Raw genomic sequence first — 24,730 nt, forward strand, 5'->3', positions numbered from 1 at the left:
TTTTTTCTGGCAGAAGGAAGGTTATTAAATATTTAAGACCCCCAATGTGTGGTTCAAAAGCCAAATGCAGTCAGAGTCCTAAAATGCAGCTCATAGCCACAGTCCCTGTAATAGCAGTCTGACTTTCAAAAAATCAGGAGTGGGCACCCTGGCTTTAGAAGGTTAGTTTCACATTCTTAGGGTCCATTCTAAAAAGAAAACTATGTGATTATGCAACTGGAGAACTACTGGGGCAAGAACAAGCTAGAAAATGACCTATAGACCATTAGCCATGAACACAGGATGATAGTTATATAACCTTTGTTCCCACAATCACCTACAAAACAAGAGCAATACCAGCCTTGCTCCCCAGTCCAGCTGATGACTGACACAGCCAGCTAATGCAATACAACTGACAAAAGGTTTTTCCTCCTCACCGTTTCTTTGCTGTGCGATGCAGCTGAAGTGTACTGATAACTACAGAAGGTGACTTTATTCATAATAGGACAGATGGTCCACAAAGCAGCCTTGGCTTACAAAGGGATGAAAACCCACACACAGTTTGACCTGTCAGTCTGTGTGCAGGAAAAGCCAGTGTCAAGTATAGCAAGGGATGCCTGACTAAAACTGAGGTGCAGCAGCAGAACAAGGGGTAGGGAGGAATTAGCTTGGATGTGCTGGGGAAGAACTGGCAGCCTTATTTGTTTGAAAGATGCTCAATTTTAACTATTCTTGTGCACTTCAACAGGTAACTCCTGTTCCTTGGAATCGGACACTTTTACAGACCATGCGCTGCAGCATTACTCAATCCCCACAACATTTTTCTTACTGTCCCCATCTACTCAGTCTGCTCGATCATTTTGGTGTAGAAATTAGATAAAGTTGCAGCCTTTCAAATTTAGTGGACCAACTTAATCCCTGGATATTCTGAATTTAAGAAACCAAAAACAGTACTTGCAAACTCAAAAGTAGCTATTGCATCTGAACAGCAATCACATACAATTAAAAATTCAGGTGTATATTTTAATAAGTATATTATACATCAAAATATATATCTTATACTTCACACAAACCTTGCAGAGCCTCTAAAAGAATAAATTTTAGTCTTTGAACATAACATGTGCTCTGCCCTAGAGCCCTGCAAAACTGTTGATATCCAAGGACCACATTTGCGGATAGGGCTCTACTCATTCCTGCAATCACCACTGGATGAAGGAGCACAAGAGAGCTGACATGAACTTCGCTTATTTTAAAGTCAGACAGCCAGTCCTCAGAGTCAGGGGCTGCCCATTGTGTGGGCCCATGCATAGCTCTCACTCTGAAAAAAATCTCTGGAATGCTGTACAAAGTAGCACAAAGGGGGGATGTTTTCACAGGAAAATGACTGAATGAGGGGTGGGGGCAGCACATAAAAGGAGAGAAGCCTTCACTTACTATGTTCCTCATCTCATTTAAAGTACACACACCACATCTGGCATCCTCATCCCCCATTAGTGATCAGACAGGGTACAGGGCATCATATCAAGAGACATGCCGTTCACTCTATACTGCACTCCAGTGAAGATTTAGCTAACTCTAGTTTGCCCTTCAAATAAAAACCAGCAGATGGAATTAACTGGGGCTCAATCCCTGGATTATCTGACATACATTCTGTGTGGGGGGGAGGGAAATGGATTCAGAGATTAAAACCCAGCAGGGACTCCATCAATTGCTGAATTTTTTTATTTTATTTTATTTTTTAAAAGGCCAGTAAGAGGCAAAAAGCATATGTGCAGTTTGGGAAGTTGATTTTATCATCTTTTGTGCCATTCAGAAAGCCTCCAGACATCTACCTGATTCCAGGCAGGTTCCTTTTGTAATTAATGGGTTAAAATAACTCACAATCATGCTGCTGCTCCTTCCATATCTACCAGAACTGGAAGCACACACATTCTTAGGGAAAGACTAAGAGCTCTGCTCTGAGTTTTCTACTTCACCAATCAGTCCTCACACAGGCTAAGCCTCCCACCATTGCACTACCACCAGTGGAAGCACTAGCCTAGACAAAAGCACAGGTATTTTTACCACTACCATTTATTTACACTTAGGATTAACTGACATTTTTAAATAACCTCATGTGAGCTGCATCAAAGGTAGAGCAATGTATAGAGATTTTGTTTAGGGAGGGTGGAGGGGGAGAATGCTAGTGTTGACAATCTTTTAGGAAAAGGATGTTACCAGGAGGTTTAAAATTCAGATACATTTAAGGAAGTGGAATCTGAATTAGCTTTTTCCACTTCACCTCACCCCATATTAATAGAGGATTGCTGAAGTAAAACACAGTATTGTTTACATGCCTATGTAGCCAATGTAATTGGGACAGATTAGGGAGAGATTTGGGGGGAGCCCTCAGCATCAGACCAAGAAGACTAAACCAATGTTACAGACAAAATGCAAGTCTGTCTGGAAAATGTAGATTCACACCCTCAGAACAGATGGCAACAATGGAAACAAGTTTGTTACTGAGAGCAGGGTGGAAGGGAACATGATTAAGACCACACACACACACTCACTCCTGTTCAGTACAGGCTCTCTTACAGATACAATGCAACATCAATTAACGAGATTTTGCTACCTTGTTTTTTTTTTTTAGAGAGAGAGAGAGAGAGAGAGAGAGAGAGAGAGAGAACGAGAACTTGCAAAACCAGAGAACAGAGTTAATATTACAAGAGACAAATGCGGGGCCATGGACACTTCCAGCCTGTAAAATAGAGTTTGCTTTTCAATCAAAACATTGTTTGCATTTTTCAACCCATTAGAAAGAAAGGAAACCAAAGAGAGACTAAGAACAGCTCCCAACTGGAATTCAACAAGATTCACTCCCCACATGAGGAATTCCATCCCTGCACTGTGAGGAAGGCTGGGTGGGGGAGGGAGCGATGCAGAATAGTATCAAAGCCAGGCAAATGCTTGCCCGCAGAAGCTGCTGGAAAGCAATCTCATCCTCAGCTGCTCTTGCAGATCCAGTTGCTATAAATACCATCTCTGCAGCTTGCGTTTCGGGAAGACAACATGCCAGCAGACTTTGCCTCAAGTGGGAGCTAGTTACTTGAACCATACCATCCTAACTGTTCAGCAATCTTGATTAAATCCTTGTCCAGACCTCCAGTTTGTCCCTTGAACACTTCAGATATACTAATATCTCAGAAGCTAAATACATATTTTATGTACCTAGCTACCTCCAAACATCTATAAGACATACAATAATACCATTAGCCAGCTATTAAGGAAATCATTTTTGCCTTTCACTTTTGACTCCATCTCCCGAAAAGATATTGTGGTCTTTAGAATGGATAAAGGCTGAGCTGCGAGGAAATAATGGGGTGGACTGATTTCAATCACCAATTTTAATCATTTAAATCAGCAAGTAGGAAACCTTGATTTAAATAATAAATTTTAATCCAGTTTTGCATTTATACTTATTTTCCTAAAGAAAGGTGACTTCTCATTGGTTAGTAACCATTAAAATGTTGATTTTAAACTAAATACATCCTTTACACTAAATTTGGTACTTTTGCTAACCAGGAGGATACATTACATCTAAACTTATTTAACCAACCCATAGATTACCATACATTTATTCAGGATTCTTAATTTTTACATTTTTGCATTATGTTAGGAAACGAACAAATTCATTTACTAGAGATTAATTTTTGACTCATGATTTGTGTCAAGTTGCATTTGGAAATTGGAATTCAATTAGAAATTAACAAAAACGGCATTTAAAAATTATGTTAAAGTGACTTTAAAAGTGCTGGATACACAAGACATCTGCTTTTCTGATTACTTCCCCCTCCCCACAGTCATTATACAGTAACTTAAAATAAAATGAGACTGACTCATCATCTAGCATCAGTCAAAGAGGGACTCCCTCTTTTTACATGGCAATTACTGACTTTTCCTTGTTTTGAAGCCAGCTTGTGCTGCTTTCTTGCTGATGCATTTTCAATAAAGCAGTAGGTGGTGGCTGGTGAGTTATTCCCAGATCTTTGGGACAGTTAGCTTTGCTATAATTTTGTCCTATTTTCTGATTCAAGATGCTTTCAAAAGTTGAAGACACCTTTGTATCCCAAAACAGGAGAATCAATTCTTCTTCCCCCACACACCATTCTGATAACATTTCTATAATGCCTTTCATGTGAGCATCACAACACATTTTAGAAACGTTTACACAATTATGAGATATTCAAATATCCATTTTACAGATGGGGAAGGCCAGGAGAGAAATCAGGTGACTTTACCAGGTCTGCCTCTCAGTCCAGTGCCTTTACAGGAAGTCAAGTGATTTGGGAATCCTTAAAAGCTCACCTAAGAATTATTCTTATGCAAATAATCTCCTCTCACCTTCCAATAAAACAGACAGGAAGGCTTTAAAGAACAAAAAAAATTTTTTTAAAACAACTAGCAAAGGATTTTGGCTCAGACCATAATCCAAGCTTTTTTTAAAATAACTTCCTTTAAAACCCTATTCTATGCCTCTTTCCCTGACACTGACCATGTAGTTGCATGCCATTGAACTGTGACAGCACAAAACAGAAATTAAAATAGTGTATCATAACCACAAAAGTTCCTTGTTTGCCCCACTGTAAAGTACAGAAGCAAGATAGGACATCAGTTCCTCAGCCAGCCAGTGAAATATCTCTGGATTTTGCTACGCCTCATTTTTACACAGATCAAATCAGAGTTATTTGCTAAAAAAAAGTTAAGACAAACAAGCATTAAACCTTAAAACAAGCTTTTGGGTAGAAGTATTACACACATTTTGTAGATAACTATCCACTTGTTTAAGTGTCTTGCCCAAGGTCATAAAGCAACACATCTGCAGCATTGGGAACAAAACAAGGACTCCAGAATCTCAGTCTATGTTCTAACCACAGAGAATGCTTGAGCACTTTAAAGTTACACAGAAGAATGAAGTTGACACATCAGAGTTCAAATGACTCCTAGTATTATTATTCACTACGATCTAAATATAACCTTCACATCTCAAGCAGGGAGATGAGTTCCTAGGTACACCTACAATGTGCCACATCTTGAGCTATTCACTGGCCAATGGTTCAAGGAAATGCTATCCTAAGGCGTTGCCAGGTTTCAAAACAGAACTGCTCTGAAGTTTTCTGATCACCGTATTTAAAAGTTCATTACACCAAAGCCCACCAAAAAAAAAAAAGTACAAACATTAAAAAAATAACCAAGTTGAGAGTCAGATTACCCAACGGAAAAAACAGAGGAAAAATGTCTTGACCGCCAACATTTCCTGGCAGGCATGTCATGCATTTCATGTCAGACTGATGGGATACTGCCAGCCTTACCTGCTGACATCTACAAATTACACATTTCAGAAGAGAGCAGTCATCAAGGATGGTATTAGTTTATAAAAGTGGACACTTCCACCTATTCTATTCTCTCCTGGCTGCCAAAACCACACAATTCTTTTAAGAGAAAAAGCGGCAATGTTGATTGCAAAGCTTGTGCTCATGGGATTATTGGGACAGACAGGTTACAATCAAGGCCTGATCTACACTAGGAAATTAGGTTGGCATAACTACATCACTCACGGGCATGAAAAAGCCGCACCCCTGAATGATGGAGTTAGAACAACCCAATGTCGAGTGCAGACAGCACTAGGTTGGTGGGAGAATTCCATCAATCTAGCTACCCCCTCTCAATGGAGCAGATTACCTACACCAATGGGAGAGGCTCTCCCATCAGTATAAGTAGTGTCTTCACTGAAACAGAGTACAGTGGCACCACTGCAGCTTTAAGTGTAGATAAGCCCTAAGTCTTCTGTTTCCTCTTTCTGCACCTCACAAGACTAGAGAGAGGACAAGCAGCAGTTATGTAAACTCCCTTATGTCCCTCCTACCCAAGTGATCTTGATCCTAATGTAGATAAAAGCCAGTCTCTGCCAAGCAGCACTGGTTTCACCACAAATTCAGACCCAACTATTTCAATTAGACTAACACTTTAATAAAACCATACAAAGTAGCTTGGGAGAGCCTAAATTTATTAGACTCTGGCATCAGGTCACTCATATCTAACCTCAGGTTTTAGAATGCTATTGGGGAGGAAGAAGGCTATCCGATTTTTAGGTTTAGTTGGTTGGGCTTTTTTTTTTTTTTTTTTTTTTTAAACCACTAAATATATTGTCCTTTTCTCTATTTAAAAAAATAGACCTGCATTCAGATCACTGTCACACTAAGCTAACTGCAACATCTACAGAGCTACTAGTCAAATATTTTTATTTGCAACTTAGTTACTATGGAGGACGATACTATTTTACACAACCATAAAATGTTCCAATATCTACACTAGATAAATTGACTGAGAGGTCTTTTAAATTCTGCCCACTGTTGGTTTGGGAGAATTATTGATCAGGTTCCTTTATTCTATCAATTTTTCAATAAATACCAAGCCCAACTCCTCAGCCCAACACTCCAAATAGCAGCTACTTTAAACAATAGCCAATGCCACAAGTCATATCCCTGGGGGGGGGGGGGGGGTTCATGCTTTAGTTCGCCTCATGCCGACTCACAGTACCCACTGCCTACCCCAAAGCAGCACTCAGGTGCAGCTGTTGCTTAGCAAACTCCAAAAATGAAACTCCACTAACTCCATTATGTTTCATGAAGCATTTCTGAAGCCCAAGATGCCAGTTAGGCAACCTAGTTGCAATCTGTTCAGAGCAGCAGCTGTGACGATTGTTCCTGACAGATGGAGCTGCTCCACTGCTTCAGCAGGGGTCAGAATCCCCAGTCTCATAAGATGATCCCATAACCTTAAATACTCCACAGAAGGACCTTTCACAATTACTCAAGATGGCAAAGCCTGAACTGGCAAAATCCCCATGCAGGGCTTTGAGTCCTATTCTGAGGATCCAGGACCTGTATTCAACAAGAAGCTCACTGGATTATTCAGAGAGCAGTCTACCTGTGTGAATGGGAACACTTACACTGCATCAAACCAAACCAGAGTGTATGATAAACTCACTTCATTCTGTCACTGGCACTCAAGTGCTATAGTCTGTATGGGACACTAAATCAAGTTTCTATAGGCCAGACACAACAGAATGAAATAATCACCTACAGAAAGAAAATTAAACAGATAGGCTTCCTCTGATTCTTCTGACTTTGTCAGTGTGGTTTAAACCACTTTACCTACTAAGAGGAAAAGTAAGCCATATGGAAAGGGTCTTAACATCTTAAAAAGCTGCTGTGTAAAATACAAATTAAGGTGTTAGGAAAAGAAGTTGAGTCATCTTGCAGCGACTTCTACCATAAATGTGCAATATTTAACACCAACAGCAAAGGCCAGTTAGCAAAGGGCCCTTTGTCACTTACATTTCCAAATGCCATATACTTGGACCAACATACATCTGTGCCTAATATTTTCTGGCCACTATATGATATATGACAATCAGCATCTAAACAGTAAATGAGGATCAGTTTGGACACAGGGTGACTGCTAATTCAGGTTTTGGGATGAGATTTTTTACTATCACAGCCAAGGTAATAGAATGGAAACAGCTAACTACAGAAAGGAGAGCTAACACTGCAGCTGCATACCTGCCTTTAAAAAAAAAATTTAAGTTTATTCAGCTTAGCTGCAAGCCTCATTTGTGCCTAGCAGTACAGGCTACTCAGTTTCTTTAGCCAAGACTTCAGTTCTGTGATAATGCAATCCCCCAGAATAGAGAAACTGGGATTCTGAAACCTCAGCACCCAGCCCAGCTCTGATGCATGCACATTGGTAACCAGGGAATGGCCGCAGCGTGACAAAGGGCCAATACACAAGTTGGCAGCCTAATGTGTGATCTTTGTAGCAGAGAACCCCAATCTCACTTCATATTGGCTATATGAAGGGCATGAGAATGAGAGAGATTTAGGTTCAGCCTTAGGCACCTGCATAGTAAAATGCAATGAATCAGAAATACTTATTAGGTTATCCAGTCCATTCCCCACGAGCCACTGCTGGATTTTGGCCTACAGGATTCTCTTGCCTTTTGTCCAGTCTAGTACCGCTATTTCCCTTGGAACATAATTCTGGTTTAAGATGTTCCCCTCTACTCCCTACCTTTCACCTTGAGATTCAATTTAAATTTCCTTTCTTAATTGCATTCCATTACTCTTATCTGAACACAAACAATCTCTGTGCTACTCAACTCCAGCTACAGCTAACCATTCAAACTTCCTACTCTTCCATCCATAAACTCCATGACAAAGAGTCAGCAGTGTATCTATCAGTTCCCAATGAACGCAGTTCAGCTCAGCTACACCTAATGCTCTACTGAAATGTACTCACTGCTGACAATGGATGTCAAACTCAACAGGCATCTCTGCACCAGAGCTGAAAACAGTTACCTGCTAGTGTAGATGGAATAAATCATTAATGTCAAAAGTTAGCAATGGGTCAGTTTCTTAGTGCAGACAGGGTTTTGTAGTCTGGTTATGGCTTCACTCCTATGCAACTTTTGACACATTACAGCTATAGCCTCTGAATAAACTGGGCTAGTAGTCACTCAAAAAGTTTAGTAAGTCATATCTAACAATTGTAGAGGAAAGCATATAGTCTATTTAAGGTAGAAACTGGTTTCTTATTTCACCAATAGGCACTTCCAAGGAGCTGCTGTGTGATACCTTGGAATTTGGTTGGAGGGGAGGGCTTACTGAAATCACATGACAGTGTGCCATACAGCATGCTACCAATACAGCAGAAATGTTTACACTACAGTTACTTCAGGTTCCTGGTAAACTTGTTACACCAAAATGTTTTAAAATGGTATAGAGATTTTAAGAGCACATGGGAGAATGACAGAGGGAGGGAATGACAGAACAAGGAGTAATGGTCTCAAGTTGCAGTGGGGGAGGTTTAGGTTGGACATTAGGAAAAACTTTTTCACTAGGAGGGTGATGAAGCACTGGAATGGGTTCCCTAGGGAGGTGTTGGAATCTCCTTCCTTAGAGGTTTTTAACGTCAGGCTTGACAAAGCCCTGGCTGGGATGATTTAGTTGGGGATTGGTCCTGCTTTGAGCAGGGAGTTGGACTAGATGACCTCCTGAGGTCCCTTCCAACTCTGATATTCTATGATTCTATGAAAATATAGAAAATGCAAGCAGAAGGCTAACTGAAGATGACGCCCCATATGCAGAAAACACTATCTCAATACAAATGATCACCTGGCTGAATGTTACAGAACAGTCAAGCTTTCATGACCACAGTCCCACTCTGTGAAAGAAAAAAAAAAAGAAAATGCAGAATGAACCCAAGGGGTTAAGCCTTGAAGCCTGAAGCAGCGATTTGAGGAATGTGACCATTTCAAGGTGGTGGTCTAGCTATGCAAGCAATAGTCAACTCTTAAGTGTTGCATGTTGTCAGTTTCTTTCTAATCTAGTTAAATAATCAGGTGTACTCTGCGGGTCTACCTAACTGTATCCAGCCAAAAATAATAATAATAATAATAAATCTAAGGAGTTGTAAAAAGCTGCTGTATAACAGCCAGGAAAGCTGCAAAAATCAATGACTGTTTAGTTTTTGTTGAATTTTTTTTAATCCCAGAAAACCATCTTTGTTTTTTTTAAATGAAACTGATACTAAATGACAACAAATGTGGCTAAAACTCTTTAAAAAAAAAATTTGCTGCTATTCCAGCCAGCAGCTAATTTGGGAGTGGAGTTCTTTGCGGTTCTTTCACTTCCAGTTATCTGACTAACATTCCTTCAAATTGGTTTAAGAAAAGTGATGTGTTGGAGTATTAATATTTACAAGCTGAATAACTATAATTTTAATATCAGAGGGGTAGCCGTGTTAGTCTGAATCTGTAAAAAGCAACAGAGGGTCCTGTGGCACCTTTGAGACTAACAGAAGTATTGGGAGCATAAGCTTTCGTGGGTAAGAACCTCACTTCTTCAGATGCAAGTGAGTGACTTGCATCTGAAGAAGTGAGGTTCTTACCCACGAAAGCTTATGCTCCCAATACTTGTTAGTCTCAAAGGTGCCACAGGACCCTCTGTTGCTTTTTATCATTTTAATAGCAATAAATGGCGTTCTTTGCTAGCTGAATGGATATTTAAATAGGGTCTTCTCTCCTCCAGCTTCAGCCACTGTTCAAACCTTGCTTTAAGCATGTTCTTTTGTTATGCAGAAACCTGGCCTTGTGTCTCTCTCTGAAGTGTCTGGACAGAGAGATTACCCAATCATTTCCACTGAAGTAGAGCAACACAGAGCTTCTTAAATACATAAGAGTTGAGCTTGCAAATCCAATAAACCAAGAAAGAAAATCTCAACATATTTACATTTGACAGATCTCTACAACTACTATAAAAATAATGACTATTACATGTAGCACATGCCTTTCTTCCCATGCATTAGATGCAGGGGTCATTTCACACGCTCATGACTAAAATGTAGCAATTTCTGGAGTAGAATGCAGCAGGCTTCAAATCAACTTTCCATACTAAGATGGTTTTTGCAAATATTTCAGAAGTCTTCAAAAGTCATTACTGCCCTGTGTCATAAAAATTAGGCTAATTATGAGTATTGTTTGCTCACAAAAGGGATTCACAATAGGAAGTAATTACTGGTACACAAAACCAGTAACCCATTTACATTTCCACCTCTACAATCCTATAGTGGTCAGGTGGGATTTTGAAAAACACCTAAGTGACTAAGGAACAGAAGTCCCACTGACTTCCAGTAGGTCTTGTACTCCTAAATTGCTAAGGTGACTTTCAAAAATCCTATTTTTCATTTTCATTCTTCACACATTAATACCAAATCTTCATCAGACCCTAGGAAGAAGTTAGAACTTCCTTGGCTGGGATGAGCCTGGAACTCAGTGAATTAAAGGAAGATCCAAGCGCTTAAAATAATAATAATAATAATAATAATAAAAACAAACAAACAAAAAAACACAAAATAACTACTTTGGCGCTCACCTGAACCCTCCTGCTTTTTTAAATTAAGAGCCTAAACAGTAATGTTTTGTAACTTCTCAGTTCTCCAAGCCTATGAACATCTCCAACAATTTCTCTGTTCTCCTCTTCCATTTTCAAAGACCTTATGGCAGTAACATTCAGCTGCATACCATCTGCAATCAACTATGATCTCAACAAGCAGCTCAGGCTTGCTGCCAATATACCAATCCCTTAATGCAGTGAGCACATGACTTGAGCTGGACTGCAGGATTTCAGTCTTTCTATAACATATTTCAGTTCTGAAAAGATGATTCAATCACACAATTCCTTAAATACACAGTATTATATTTGTGTTAACTTATTCCTGCAGTCCCTGTGCATCACCAGCGCCAAACAAAATTCACACTATAGGCTAGCATATTAAGAGAAAAAAACTTAATGCACAGCTACAAAAAATGCATTTACTAAATATGTTCACAGAACGGATTTGAAAATTCCCATGGTACTTCCTATCTACCCTTTTCAGATAGGAAATAAACTCCATCTTGGCTACTCATGATAATTAAAATCCCTCAGCACTTTCTGCAAGAGTAAGTATATCATCCTCAGCATCTTGCAGCTTTAGGTGGATATATAGTATTCTTTATTTGTCTGTACCTATCGCATAGTTTTGCTATGTGCTGTTAAGCAATTGCCATGGAATAGCTCTTTCACTGGTTGGTGAAGTGATGTCTATAAATACACATAACATCTGTAGGTATTATATGAATACGAGTTATTATCCACCATTATCATTATAAAAAATGGTTAATATCAGATTTCCAATGGTTTAAACATACTGCTCTAACACTGACCCTAGAACACAACTTACTAGACAAGGTCTCAGGTCCAAAGCACTTACTGGCAATCAAGTTGCCTCTAGAAAAGTTTATTTAAGGTGCTCAGAAGTTTCTAGAAAGCAAAACAGAAACTAGTCAGTTTACTCATTTAAAAAACCAAACAAAACAAAAAACAAACATTCCCCAGCTCCCAATTATTAGAAGTTCTTTAAACAAACATCCTGGGTTCAAGTCCCTAGTATGAAACAAGCTATTTTGGCATTTTTAAATATATGTTTGAAGGTACCAGTCAGTAGGACTACCAGTATTTTTATTATTTAAACCTGTAAGCCCTAACCACGGTTGATTGGGGATCTATTAAGCGAATCACTGTACAAAACACACAGGACAGTAAAACAATGCAAACACTTTGGGGGAAGGAAATCTTAATTAACACCACAAAAGAGGCACAGAGGTAAAGCGACTTGCCCAGAGTCACAGCAGGTCAGTGGCTGAACTGGAAATAGAACCCAAGTCTGATTCCCAGTTAGTGCCCTATCCAGTGAAGCATGCTTCTGCTACAGTTTCGTATTTCTGTGTCACTTGTACTATGAATGCGTATCAAAAGCCTTTTAAAATTTAAGATTCAGTTACTCTACAATTAGAGGGCAGTACTTTTTTAAAGGTCTGTTACTTGTGTTTTTAGCAACTTTATAGAAACATTTTACAAATCTAGTTTGGTTTTCACTATTTATGCTTGCTATTTGCTTAAATTCACTCAGCCTGAACAGTGAAACTGAACTGAAACGAACAAGAGAACCCATTTTTTGTTTTACATGTATTAGCACAATGTAGTTGCATTTCCAACACCGAATCAAGAACAGGATAAATACCAAATACTTTTATTGACATTTTAAAATAATTTGTGAATGTATTTGCTCATAGTGTATTTTGTAAAGACTTATTGTAGGAATTAATTTTGGGGTCTGAACTACTAGCATCCCGTTTCTAAAAATGTTTTTGGATACTTTTGAAATGATATTTTCAAGCAGGCATTCAAGCTATTACATCTAAAACTTGACTTTTCATAGTTGGAATTTTTTCCTATTTCCAGTGCTTTTGTTTGCCTCTTACACCAAGATCACTTGTCACTTGGAGTGGGCCAGTCTTGCTGACAACCTCCTTCACACCACCCTGCATGACTCAAATTCATATTAAGAGAAACATACGACAAGCCATGCGTTCTTTAGAACTTAATCAAGAGAGACCACCACCACATCCACATTTCCCCAAACCACTACTTCAAAATTTATTTTAACATTCAAATAGAAGTGTGATATTTGAGGGTGGGAGTGGGGAGGTTACTAAAATAGTTATACTAATACAACTCCTAGTGTGGATCTAAGTTCCCTCTAAGCTGCGCAGCTGCCTATTAAGTCCCATGCAGGGGCTCAGAGCTGCGGCCAGGGGAGAGGGGACCCTCCCCGCCAGCCCCAGCGAGGACCTGCCATGTCTGGGGGAGGGGGCCCCTCCCCACCAGCCTCTGGGGGGCAGGGACTGACTGCCATGCCGGGAGGGGGGGTGGGAACTCTGGGCTCCAGCAGCAGGGGTGGGGCTTTGGGCAGAAGGAGTGGTCCAGGCCAGGGGCTAGCCTCCCCGAGCATGGGGTTCACCCGCTGCCCATGAGGTTACGCTTAATCTCACTGGGATTCTCTCTCTAGGTAGCAACACCAACAACACTGCTGGGCACTGACTAGCAGAAAGTTTAACAGCCATAGAAGCCAGCCTATAAATCCTGCAGTTACAAAGGCACTATAGCAAAGAACAACCCTGGCTGCCATTACAACATTTAAAAGATGTTTCAAGGAATTTGGGGTAGAGTTTGTCTTAATTTTCACTTGCCTAAAAAGCAGATAATGAAGATGGGGATTATCACTGGTCTCTTTGCTACTTGCTACTCTGCATTTCTATAGGATCATCAGGTGAAAGGAGAAAAGTGCTTTAACATGGCTGTGTAGTCATGGCACCAGCCTCCACGAGGGGAATGGTTCCCAGCGCTGGTGCACTGTCTACACTAGCACTTTATAGCACTGAAACTTGCAGCGCTCGGGGATTTGTTTTTTCACACCCCCGAGCGAGAAAGTTGCAGCACTGTAAAGTGCCAGTGTAGACAAGCCCTCAACCCTAACTTCAAATTGGATACGGTCAGACCAAAGCCTCCTATAGACTCTTCAGCGAGTAACAGGTTTCAGAACGGTAGTGTTAGTCTGTATCAGCAAAAAGAACGCGAAGTACTTGTGGCACCTTAGAGACTAAATAAATTGGTTAGTCTCTAAGGTGCCACAAGTACTCCTCATTCTTTTCAGCGAGTAAGCGCAGCACGACATGTCATTCCTCCATCCCATTTCTTTTCCCCACATTTTATGATCTTGAAAACCTGTTATTTTCAGTTAAGAAAACTCCTGTTTCCCCCACCCCCAGATTCCTGACATATTTTCCTTCTACTGGGAAGATTGGGTGGGAGGGGGAGGAAAGAGAGAGAGAATTAGCTCCCAGATTCAAACAGCAAGGACTCCAGAGCCATTGCAATTTAAGACTCCTTTCCCACAGTCTTTAAATGGCCTTGGTGATTTAAACCTGATCTCAGCCAACTTGTAGCTATGCCATGAGACCCAGGGCAAATCTACACTACAATGCTACTTTGGCGCAGCTGTGGCACATCTGGTGAAGATGTGCTATGCCGACAGGAGGCCGCTCTCCTGTCGGCATAATTACTCCACCTCAGTAAGAAGCGGAAGCTATGTCAGTGGGAGAGCATCTCCTGCCGACATAGCGCTGGTGTGGACAGTGTGAAACTTGTGTTGCTTGAGGGGGGTGGGGGGGAGAAGGGGATGGATTTTTCATACCCTTGAGCAATGTAAGTTATATCAACTTAGGCTGTAGTGTAGACCTGCCCCTAGAAACAGAAGGCTTCAGATTATACCATTCTCAGAGGGGGGAAAAAAAAAACAGCAGAAAGCTATGAAGGAACTGCTAGCTATGTTAAACTGGAAGAAATCCCCCACTTTTCCCTTCTTTTAACTATGACTCAGTTTATTGGAGCCTTCTATTAATGACATTGTATTACCATGCCCAGGCATTCAGCAAGTGGACCTAGTGCCAGGACCATGTCAGAAACTGGCAGACAGTCTGCCAGAAATATGCCAGGCATCCTTGTCACTGGACCATAAGCAAGACATTTCCACACAGATCTAGACTAGACGCAATAAATCAATCCCTGAGCGCTCTCCCGTCGACTCCTGTACTCCAGCGCCGTGAGAGGTGCAAGCAGAGTTAAAGGGGGAGCGGCAGCAGTCGACTCACCGCAGTGAAGACACCATGGTAAGTCGATCTAAGTACATCGACTTCAGCTACGTTAATCACGTAGCTGAAGTTGTGTAACTTAGATCGATTCTCCCCCCAGTGTAGACCAGGGCTTAGGCTCTCTCATACATGGCCCATCTCTTTTGGTGATGTCACAACCATTATCATACGAATAGACTGATGTCACAAACAAATTTAACACTTCAGTGCAGGATCAGTCTGAAGGAGAAGCTCAGCTCAAAAGGATGGAGAGCCACAGTTATTGAATATTAATTACTGGTTACCTAAACACAAGCAAATAGCATCAAAGTAAATGGTGTATGTTTATTTCTGTTGTTACCCAATAGTATAATGTTGGACTGTCTGCCCCAAGGAACACAAAGGCAGGGAAGCAGCCAGTATTCAGAGAAAGTTGGCTGAAAATGAAAAGCTACATAAAAAAGAGAGGGTTTATGTTTTTGTTTACGTTTTGTGAACAGCTCCCCCTTTATTTCCCAACTATCTGTCCCTCCAACTCTGGGCCTCCTCAGTCAGCCCACCATGAAGGAGAACCCCAGGGGGAAGATGGTGCCGGAGGCTAAAACTATCCCAACTCCAAGTAACACCTCATTTGATTAACTGACTCAAAACAGTACTCTGTTAAAGCACACTAGGGAACCTTTAGTGTGCACAAGGAGAGCCTACATGAACCAATTAATGTCAAACATTAGGGGACTTTAGAAATCATACCCCCACAGCACAAATTACTCAACCGTGTGGACAAGCCTTACCACTCACTTCAACATCATATTCCTCCCCCAGAGCCCTCAGTTCACCACCAGCTAACATTACCTGCCGCAAAAAATCAAGATACCCAGGATTCAGCCTTCTCTAGTCAAATACAAAAATAATGAAGTCACCCATAAGAGGCTTGCAAGAGGAAGAAGCTTCCCTAAAAGGGTAATTCCAGATGCTGTAATGTGCACAGTAGTCAGTTAATTTTGATCAAAGAAGAGGACAAAGGAGTGGAACTGGGAGAGGTAGATTCCATTGGGAGGTCAGAATGAACTTACTGGTTGAGTTGCCTTGCATCTGGATGATGCATTTGGATTCTTTGCTGGTCTCTCTGGAATTGAAGGGCCTGACCCGGACAGCCACCTTCACAGAAGCTCCCGACATTTTGATGTCGTATAGTGTTGAGTCCAGAAATCAGATGCAAAGGTTTTTTTTTTTTCCCTCCTTTTTATGATCTCTTGGAGTTTTCTAAAAAGAAAGTGAGATTCAGTTACTTTAAAAATACATTCTAAACAGATTACATTAATGGATGGGGGAAGGGAAGCCTAACACATCACAAGTTTTTATGTCTATTCAGAGAATCCAGAGCTAGAGATATCCCCATCATGCTCCTAGTCAATGCCTATGTCACCCAATGCAGACTGCTCTTGAAGTGAGCAAATAAGTGTTTTCACTCCTTGCTTCCCTTCCCAGAAAGAGTGGAGACTACCACTACTCGGATCTCTTGCTCTGCCCATAGCATCAGAGAAAAGGACCCCAGGTCTTTGTGCTGTTTACTCATTTCACTGGCACACAGAAGCTTGGAGAACACTGCAAACACCCAAGGATTTCCTCAGTTCAAAGTAAATAAAAATCTTAGTTACTGCTTGCACATCTAGTGACCTTCAAGGACACTACTCTACAGAGAAACAAAGAGAGACTGTTGCCTTTCAAAGAGATTTCTGCCTAAAATTTCTATCTCATCAGATGTCAACCAATATACTCATCTACTCAAATCACAATAAAAATACTTATGGCTCAAAGTCCCGTCACATCCAAATGATTGAGCACTTTTAGGGCACAAAACAATGCACTGCATCCAGTTCTAAACCAGCAGGCAAGTCCACTCCAAAGAACTGCAGGCCAGTACACCCTGGAACCTTCGACATCTCTCCTTAAGTACTATTTTATTAAACAAGTAAATGTATATTAAACAGACATCTGCCAAGGCTGGGTCTGTGCTGGATATAGCTCTATAAGTGTGGATATATGGGTCACAACACCCAGAAATTGATCACATAATTAACTAAACTCTGACTCTCCAATGAAAGCATTTTTATTCCAGGTTTAGACCAGGAAGGAAAAAAAGTACAAAAGTAATTCACCAGCTGGTTTAAAAAAAAAGTCTTAGGCATGGCCTAATTCATTCTATGATATTTTCACACGGCACAGATTTAATTAAAATTGCATTACTTCACCTCACTAATGGCAGAGGATGACATTGTATCACAATGAGGGAAAGGTTGTCTCATCCCAGAAAACAGGACAAGTTATTTAACAAGGATGTTCCTCCTCTCAACAGTTTATCAAGGTAGTTAACCAGGTGATTGTTACAATTTTAGTTGTCTACGGTAATCAATGACATGCAACTGGGTAACAATGTAACTAATAAGGTGACAGAACGTGACAAGTCACAGATATGCACAGGGTTGATACCTCCTTCTCAATTGCTGCTAAGAAGCAGAATTTAAAGCAAGTCTCAGGAAAAGCTCTTCCACAGAGTAAAGGCTAATTCAACCAGAGCAACTCTGAATGGCCTAAGATGATCTGCAGAGTGATGCAGATTCTGTATTTCACATACAGCAGATTACCCTAACCAGATGGTTATTCACTGTAGTCCAACACTACAGAACATTCCCTGCATGGCAGGTAGCAACAAACATAGGACTTTGTCACCATTCCTTATCTGAATATCAGATGACTTTTTTTATATATATAACTCCCTACACCTACACACACACACACACACACACGCCTTTACCTCCTCAAGTGATATGATCCCGGTAGATACCAGTACACTCTAAGAAAAACATTATGTTAAACTAATGTTCAAGTGAATCTGCATATTGCTGCTGAAGATAGCAACCTGCCTGAATAGAAGCAATTCATCGAATTGGTCATGGAATCCAAGAAGTGGGCTGTAGTCCACGAAAGCTTATGCTCTAATAAATTTGTTAGTCTCTAAGGTGCCACAAGTACTCCTGTTCTTCTTTTTGCGGATACAGACTAACACGGCTTAGTTATCTGTTAGTCTTTAAGGTGCCACCAGACTCTTTGTTGTTTTTGTAGATACAGACTAACACGGCTACCCCCTGATACTAGACTAACACGGCTGTTACTCTGAAACCAATTTAGGGAAAGATTCAGCACTCCCTATATTAAGTTGTTTGTAGCAGGTTAATCGAGGAGAAAGGTGATTATATGGTACATTCGTACACAACAAAACTAGAACTGGATTTCACAAAGCGGACAGAAAGCCTTTTGCTGGGAATGTACTATCTGAAATTTTACGAGGCACTTTGCTGAGTGGGTCTTGTCTTTCTATTCTCCCACCCAGCCTGATAAAGAACTTGAAAATTTTTTGACATTTTGTTAAGCAGCTAACTACAAGTCCTAGCAAATCCAGGGTAACATAGAATCATAGAATATCTGGATTGGAAGGGACCTCAGGAGATCATCTAGTCCAACCCCAAAGCAGGGCTAATCCCCAGACAGATTTTTGCCCCAGATCCTTAAGTAGCCCCCTCGAGGATTGAGCTCACAGCCCTGGGTTTAGCAAGCCAATGCTCAAACCACTGAGCTAAGTAAGCAAGGCCATCAGCTAAGAGGATTTTTTAGAAGGTACATTTCCTAAACTTTTTAAGTTGTTTACTTTTGTAAAAATGCTTGGTTTGCATTATTGCTTATTTTTCCTTCAGACTGCTAACATTGATTTAATTACAAATTGAAGAAAATATTTGATCCTTTCACTAAAGTACCTTCTTGGATTTTAGTTTTTGTATAGAATTAGTATTTACTGAAGATTGAGGGATAGAGGATTCATTTAGTGTTGATTTAGATGTAAGGTCACCTAGCATTTTTAAGCCACTATGTTATTTGAGTATCAGAGGGTTAGCCGTGTTAGTCTGAATCTGTAAAAAGCAACAGAGGGTCCTGTGGCACCTTTAAGACTAACAGAAGTATTGGGAGCATAAGCTTTCATGGGTAAGAACCTCACTTCTTCAGATGCAAATCAGATGTCCCTTCTTCTCCGATCCCTGGAACTTCAAAGCCCTTCATTAGACTGCATTTTAGTAGACAGTTTGCAGCTATGTGTAAAATTTTAGTAGAAAGTACCCTTTGCAAATTATTGCCTATTGAGATGCAGCTGGTTAAAGCATAAATAAGTCAGGCATTTGGAGCTCCCCCCAACCATGTTACAGCTTCACTTTCTTCAGTGTTAATTATCGAGTCACATTCTGTGAAACAGGAACTACGAGCAAACTGACAAAGCTTTTCTAGTATCAAAAGTTACATGTCCTACTATTAAGATGTAAAAAGTACTTCTGTATCCTCTACTTAAATGCTATTTTGTAACTTTCTACAGCATAAGAGATCTCCCTGCAGCAGGCATAGGGATGGGTGAGACACCATTTCCTCACCTCACTCCAGTGATAGAAGCACACCTGTGTGAGAAGAGACTGTATTGCATTATCAGCAAAAAGAACAGGAGTTCTTGTGGCACCTTAGAGACTAACAAATTTATTAGAGCAGAGCATATAATAACTAATAAATGCTCTAATAAATTTGTTAGTCTCTAAGGTGCCACAAGTACTCCTGTTCTTTTTGCGGATACAGACTAACATGGCTGCTACTCTGAAGCCTTGCATTATCAGGAATCTTGATTTACAGAGACCAATGGATTCTTCACTTACATTGAGTTTAAATGGGGGAAGTGACAATTATAAAAAACACCAGCCCTCTCTCTCCAATAAAAATGGTAAGTAAGATCAAAAGACTGCAAAATGTGCAAGCTTTAACTTTATGAAGAGTGGGATGTGCAGTTCCAGAAGTGAGGACAATGCTACCTCTCAATACTATTCTTTCAGAACCTTTCCTGGCATAGAATCTGGCTACCAGACTGGCCTGCTTTCCTACCTTTGTGACATATTTACAAGCATCACAACAGCAGAATGGTGCAATGGAAGTTCTAGAAGCCCTCACTTGTACAGCAGGGCAAGTGTTTTACTTCATTTGAACTTTTCCACTCTATTAATTCTTTAGAGCATAAGATGATTTGGGTCTCTCCCACCCCTGAGTACATAATTCTATCAAAACCTCAAGACGACAGTTCAAACATTTACCTAAAAATCTCAGTCATCTGCTGGCCCTTTTGCAGCAAGAAATAATCAAGGACAAAATGCTTTCTGGTTTCTCTTTAGTAATGATGTTGCTTATTGGTGGATCAAAATTTTTTTAAATAAGAAAGTTTCCTGCTGGAGTGTCTAACAAGAGAAATCAATTCCCTTCCTCCAAAACTCAGGTTAATCACTATTAAATGAGCTTTGCACGCTCCAAGCCTAACATACGAAATACATTTAAAAGAAAGTATTTCTTACTCTGTTCTTTTCAATAACTCCCGCCATGAGAATGAGCTCCCTCTATACTGCCAGCAACAATGCTGCAGACAACAAAATTCATGAAAAATGGAAGCAGCTGGAGATCTCAGAACAGTTCATCATCCCACAGGAAAAATTTTGAAGAAGAGGTATGGCGAGTGAGGCCAGATCAGCATACAACCATCCACAACTGGAATAGAAAAAGCCAGGTACTGCTCCCTGGTGTACTTTTGCAATGCTCTCTCCAACAGCATCAGATGAGTTTAATTACAGCTTTCCAGGGACACCAAAGGGCCTCAAAACAATACTGGGTTTTTCATTCTTATTTCTACTCAAGCCATATTTTCAGATACCACATTTAACTAATGTTATAAATAGATGCACCTTATTTGTGTTAAAAGGCTCTACACACTGACAGGATGCCTGTCATATGCAGGACATCATGACTCAACTATAGGCTGAAGTATATCCTGTTCTAATGGCAGAAATCAAGAAAGTGAAGTTCACACACAACTGGGTCACTAAAATAACAGTCCAGAAGACACATCAATGAGCTGTTTATTATAAAATTGCCCGCATGTTTTCAGACTCTTTTCCTACAGTTGTGATTACACCACCTCATTTTACCTCATTTTCAGCTCTGCTACTTTTCACAACTAAAAAACAAATAAAAGTTGTTTGCTTAGGGTTACAAGTGGTTTCCATACACACTCATTACTGTCTCACTGAACAAGGTCACTTTCCAATACATTGATACAGCCTGTAGCCTAAGACTCCATTAGCTTCAAATTTTGCTGAAATTAGAGCCAATGGTTTGTACTTATACAGCAATTTTAATCAGACCTCAAAACACTTAAGATGGGTTCATGCCTTTCCAACATACTGAAGCATAGCGAGGTTAAGTTACTTACCCATGGCATCACAAAGCAGCCAGAGGTGAATTAGAAATAAGCCCCAAATAACCTAGCTCCTGATACCCTTACCACTACAGAACACAGCCTCCCTATGGAGTTGTCACAAGAGATGCACCTTGCAAGAAAATAGCAGCTGGAGTTCATAGACTTTGATAGATGTTTACGCCAATAAGATTCACAAGCTCAGATTTTGTTCCTTATACGCCATAGAAAGTTACCAATGGATTAATCCCAGAATGAATCATTTTCCTAATGACTTGGAAAGAGTTTGTTAATGGTCTATTCTTAGGCATTTTTTCTGCATGGGTTCAAACTGGGACAAAAGTGAAGAAAAAGACTGAATACTTCCATAATAAAAGAATACGGCTATACTGGGTCAGACCCATCATCCATCTAGCCCAGAATCCAGTCTTGCAATAGTAGCCAGGTGCTTTAGAGGGAATGAACAGAACAGAGCAATTTCTGAGTGATCCATCTTACCCTGTCATCCAGTCCCAGTTTATGGCAGTCAGAGGCTGAGGGACACCCAAAGCATAGACTTGCATCCCTGACCATCCTGGCTAATAGCAATTGATGAACCTATCCTCCACAAACTTCAATGCTTCTTTTTTTAACCCAGTTATATTTTTGGCCTCCACAACATCCCCTGGCAACTATTTCCACAGGTTGACTGTGCGTTGTGTGAAATTTCCATGCAGTTTGCAGGTGTGTTTCAATCTTGTGACTCTTCCTTTTAGTTTCTGCTTAACTAGCTTCTCATTTTTAAGTAGTTCTCCTTTTTGGAGTTAAATGCTACTGAGATGGGTTTCTTTGGTATTTGTCGTGTAACGAGGATGTTAAATTTAATTACATTATGTTCACTATTACTAAGCATTTCAGTCATACTCACCTCTTGGACCAGATCCTGTGATTCACTTAGAACTAATTCAACAATTGCCTCTCCCCTAAATCATGAATTGCACTGTCGTAGCTTTTATTATGTCTTTAACATGAACCATCACCTGGTTCTCAATCTTAAACGTGAGCAACACCTGAGCATCTAACTAGGTATTTGTCAGGACAGAAATAAACCCCATTGCTGCCTCCTATCAGATTCGTATTTACATATTTCAAACTATTACTAATTCCACCCCCACCCCCCAGCATTTAAATATCTAAATTTGTTATTAACTAGCAAATTTCAGAATAATTTACTTTTTACCATTTTTCACGTTATGCAAGGTGACAAATACAATACACTGATCGGTGTCCTCTGGGTTCTAATGCACTATTACTAATATTATGTTTGGATTAAAAACATGAAAGCATTTACATTTTTTTCTTTTTTTGCTAAAGCTTAAAGACTCAAAAATTTCTATATATTTTTGGGGGTTTTGTACAACCACTTAAAAATACAAGACCTAGACTTGAGGCCTAACACTAGTTGAGCGTTTCCCTTTAAACAAAGTTTTCAAAAAAGAAAATCTGTTTTAAATGGAAACTAAGGGCAGAATGGAATTTGAGGACAATGATATTAGGGACTTGGGTGAATAAACAGTGACAAGCGGAAAAACAGTTACACGCCATAAAACCATGTTGATAGTCTTATAGCCAGTCCTCCATCTTCAAGTAGCAAATGGAGTTTAAGATCACTATACAGGATAGATATTTGAGAAATGACAAATTATTGTATCACCTCTGATTAACCCAATTGGTGATTACACCACAACTGAAAACAAATTCTGAGTTGTACATCTCTTAGGATTTGCCTAGCACAGTGTGCTACCTTTTAAATTAAAAACAGCTCCTAGGTAACTGTAACCTAATCACTGCACCATCGTTAAAAAAATAACAGGGGAAAGCAGAGAGATTAGCCTGTGGAAAGTTAGCCAGAGCAGCTGTTCAAAGCAGTAAGACTCCATGAACAAGAGGACCATAAGGACTCCAATTTTGGGTACTCCACCAATGATCAGACAGAAATAACAGCCTGAGACATCAACTGGATTGCTGCAGTGCAGGCTGCCAAATTACTTAGATTTTTTTTCCAATTTAAACAAAAGTGCTGAAGCCAGACAAAATACTGAATACAGGCACCTGGATACAGTGTCAAAAGCCTTGTCATTACAATGACTTCCCCCCCCACAGGAATGCAAAAGGAAATAAATATAGGATTACAAACAACTGATCAGCACACAACACTGGATTTCACACAAGGGCAGCACACAAGCGAAAAACTATTAGTTGAAAGACATTGAATAACAGATTATGAACATAATTCTGCATTTTGTGTAAAGAAAAAAAAATTAGGTGCAAAATTCAACCCGACATCAGTGACGGGTGGTTCTAACTCCACACCCTTGATTTAGCAGCTGTATTCAGGCAATGACCCCACAGCTGCCAGGCCCCTGTCATTCTCCGTCTCCTGCCCCCTCCCTCCCGATTCAGCTCCTAGAGGATTGTCCGTTCATCATCCCAATATGGCTGCCCTGATAATTATGCTGAACTGAATACAGACGATACAAGCACTATGGATGGGTCTAAAAACGCAGTAAATCCCCTGCCCTTAGGGTCTCCCCCCCCACCCTTCCCCAGCAGATGCTCTGGGACCATCCTTCACTCACAACCCTGGAGGGAGCAAATACAGCCTCCACCATGCACCTGAAGATGGGGATGCAGAGATGCGGCTCGATCCGCACTCCGGGGAGGAGGCGGGACCTGGGGACCGAGGTCCGGGGAGGGAGGGCGCGCGAGGAGACAGCAGAGGCTCTGGCACCGAGCGTCTCCTGGGGGAAGGGGAGAAGCAAGGGGGGGACTGGTGCGCCGGATCTGGCAGGCGCAGCAGGGAGGAGGAAAGGCTGCCAGCGAGCTCCACGCCCTTGGGCCGCTGCACTGACAGCTCAGGGCAATCTCCCTCGCCAGCAAAGCTCCAGGACAAGCTGGCCCCTGCCATCGCCGCCCGGGGGCTCCCGCCAGCCCTACCCAGAGCCCGCAGCGCCCGGGTAAACAAGCGGCCCCCGCCCATCCCCGCCGCATTATGGCACCTACCTCTCCCCACCTAGGCTCCCCGCCCCCAACTCCCCTTTCCCGGGCGCAGTAACCGTCCCCTGGCTCCTCCCCCCTTTCACGGGCGGCTTCCCCATCGCCCCCAGGGACTCCCCTCAGCGCTCACCTCGCGCGGGGCCGCGGACAGTGGGGGTCCGGAGGGATCCGCGGCGCAGTCAGCAGGAGGAGGAGCCGGCGGAGACCCGCAGAGGAAGGGAGAGGAGAAGAAAAGGGCCACCCAGCCCCATCACGGTGCCCCGGGACAGGCTCGG

At 41.1% G+C, this 24,730-nt stretch overlaps 1 protein-coding gene across 6 annotated transcripts in view; it reads right to left on the bottom strand.

Moving 5' to 3' along the window:
• Nucleotides 1–24,730, bottom strand: part of KIF1B (kinesin family member 1B) — a 139,108-nt gene extending 114,378 nt beyond the window's left edge. For all 6 annotated transcript variants that reach the window (XM_054008925.1, XM_054008921.1, XM_054008922.1 and 3 more), the window contains exons 1-2: nt 24,586–24,730; nt 16,165–16,354 (exon numbers count right to left, since the gene is read on the bottom strand). In XM_054008925.1, coding sequence (XP_053864900.1) covers nt 16,165–16,270 — 106 coding nt within the window. In that variant the 5' untranslated portion in view covers nt 16,271–16,354; nt 24,586–24,730. The remainder of the gene's footprint in view (nt 1–16,164; nt 16,355–24,585) is intronic.

Source organism: Malaclemys terrapin, chromosome 19 (assembly GCF_027887155.1).
Source record: "Malaclemys terrapin pileata isolate rMalTer1 chromosome 19, rMalTer1.hap1, whole genome shotgun sequence".
In the NCBI taxonomy this organism is placed as follows: Eukaryota; Metazoa; Chordata; order Testudines; family Emydidae; genus Malaclemys; species Malaclemys terrapin.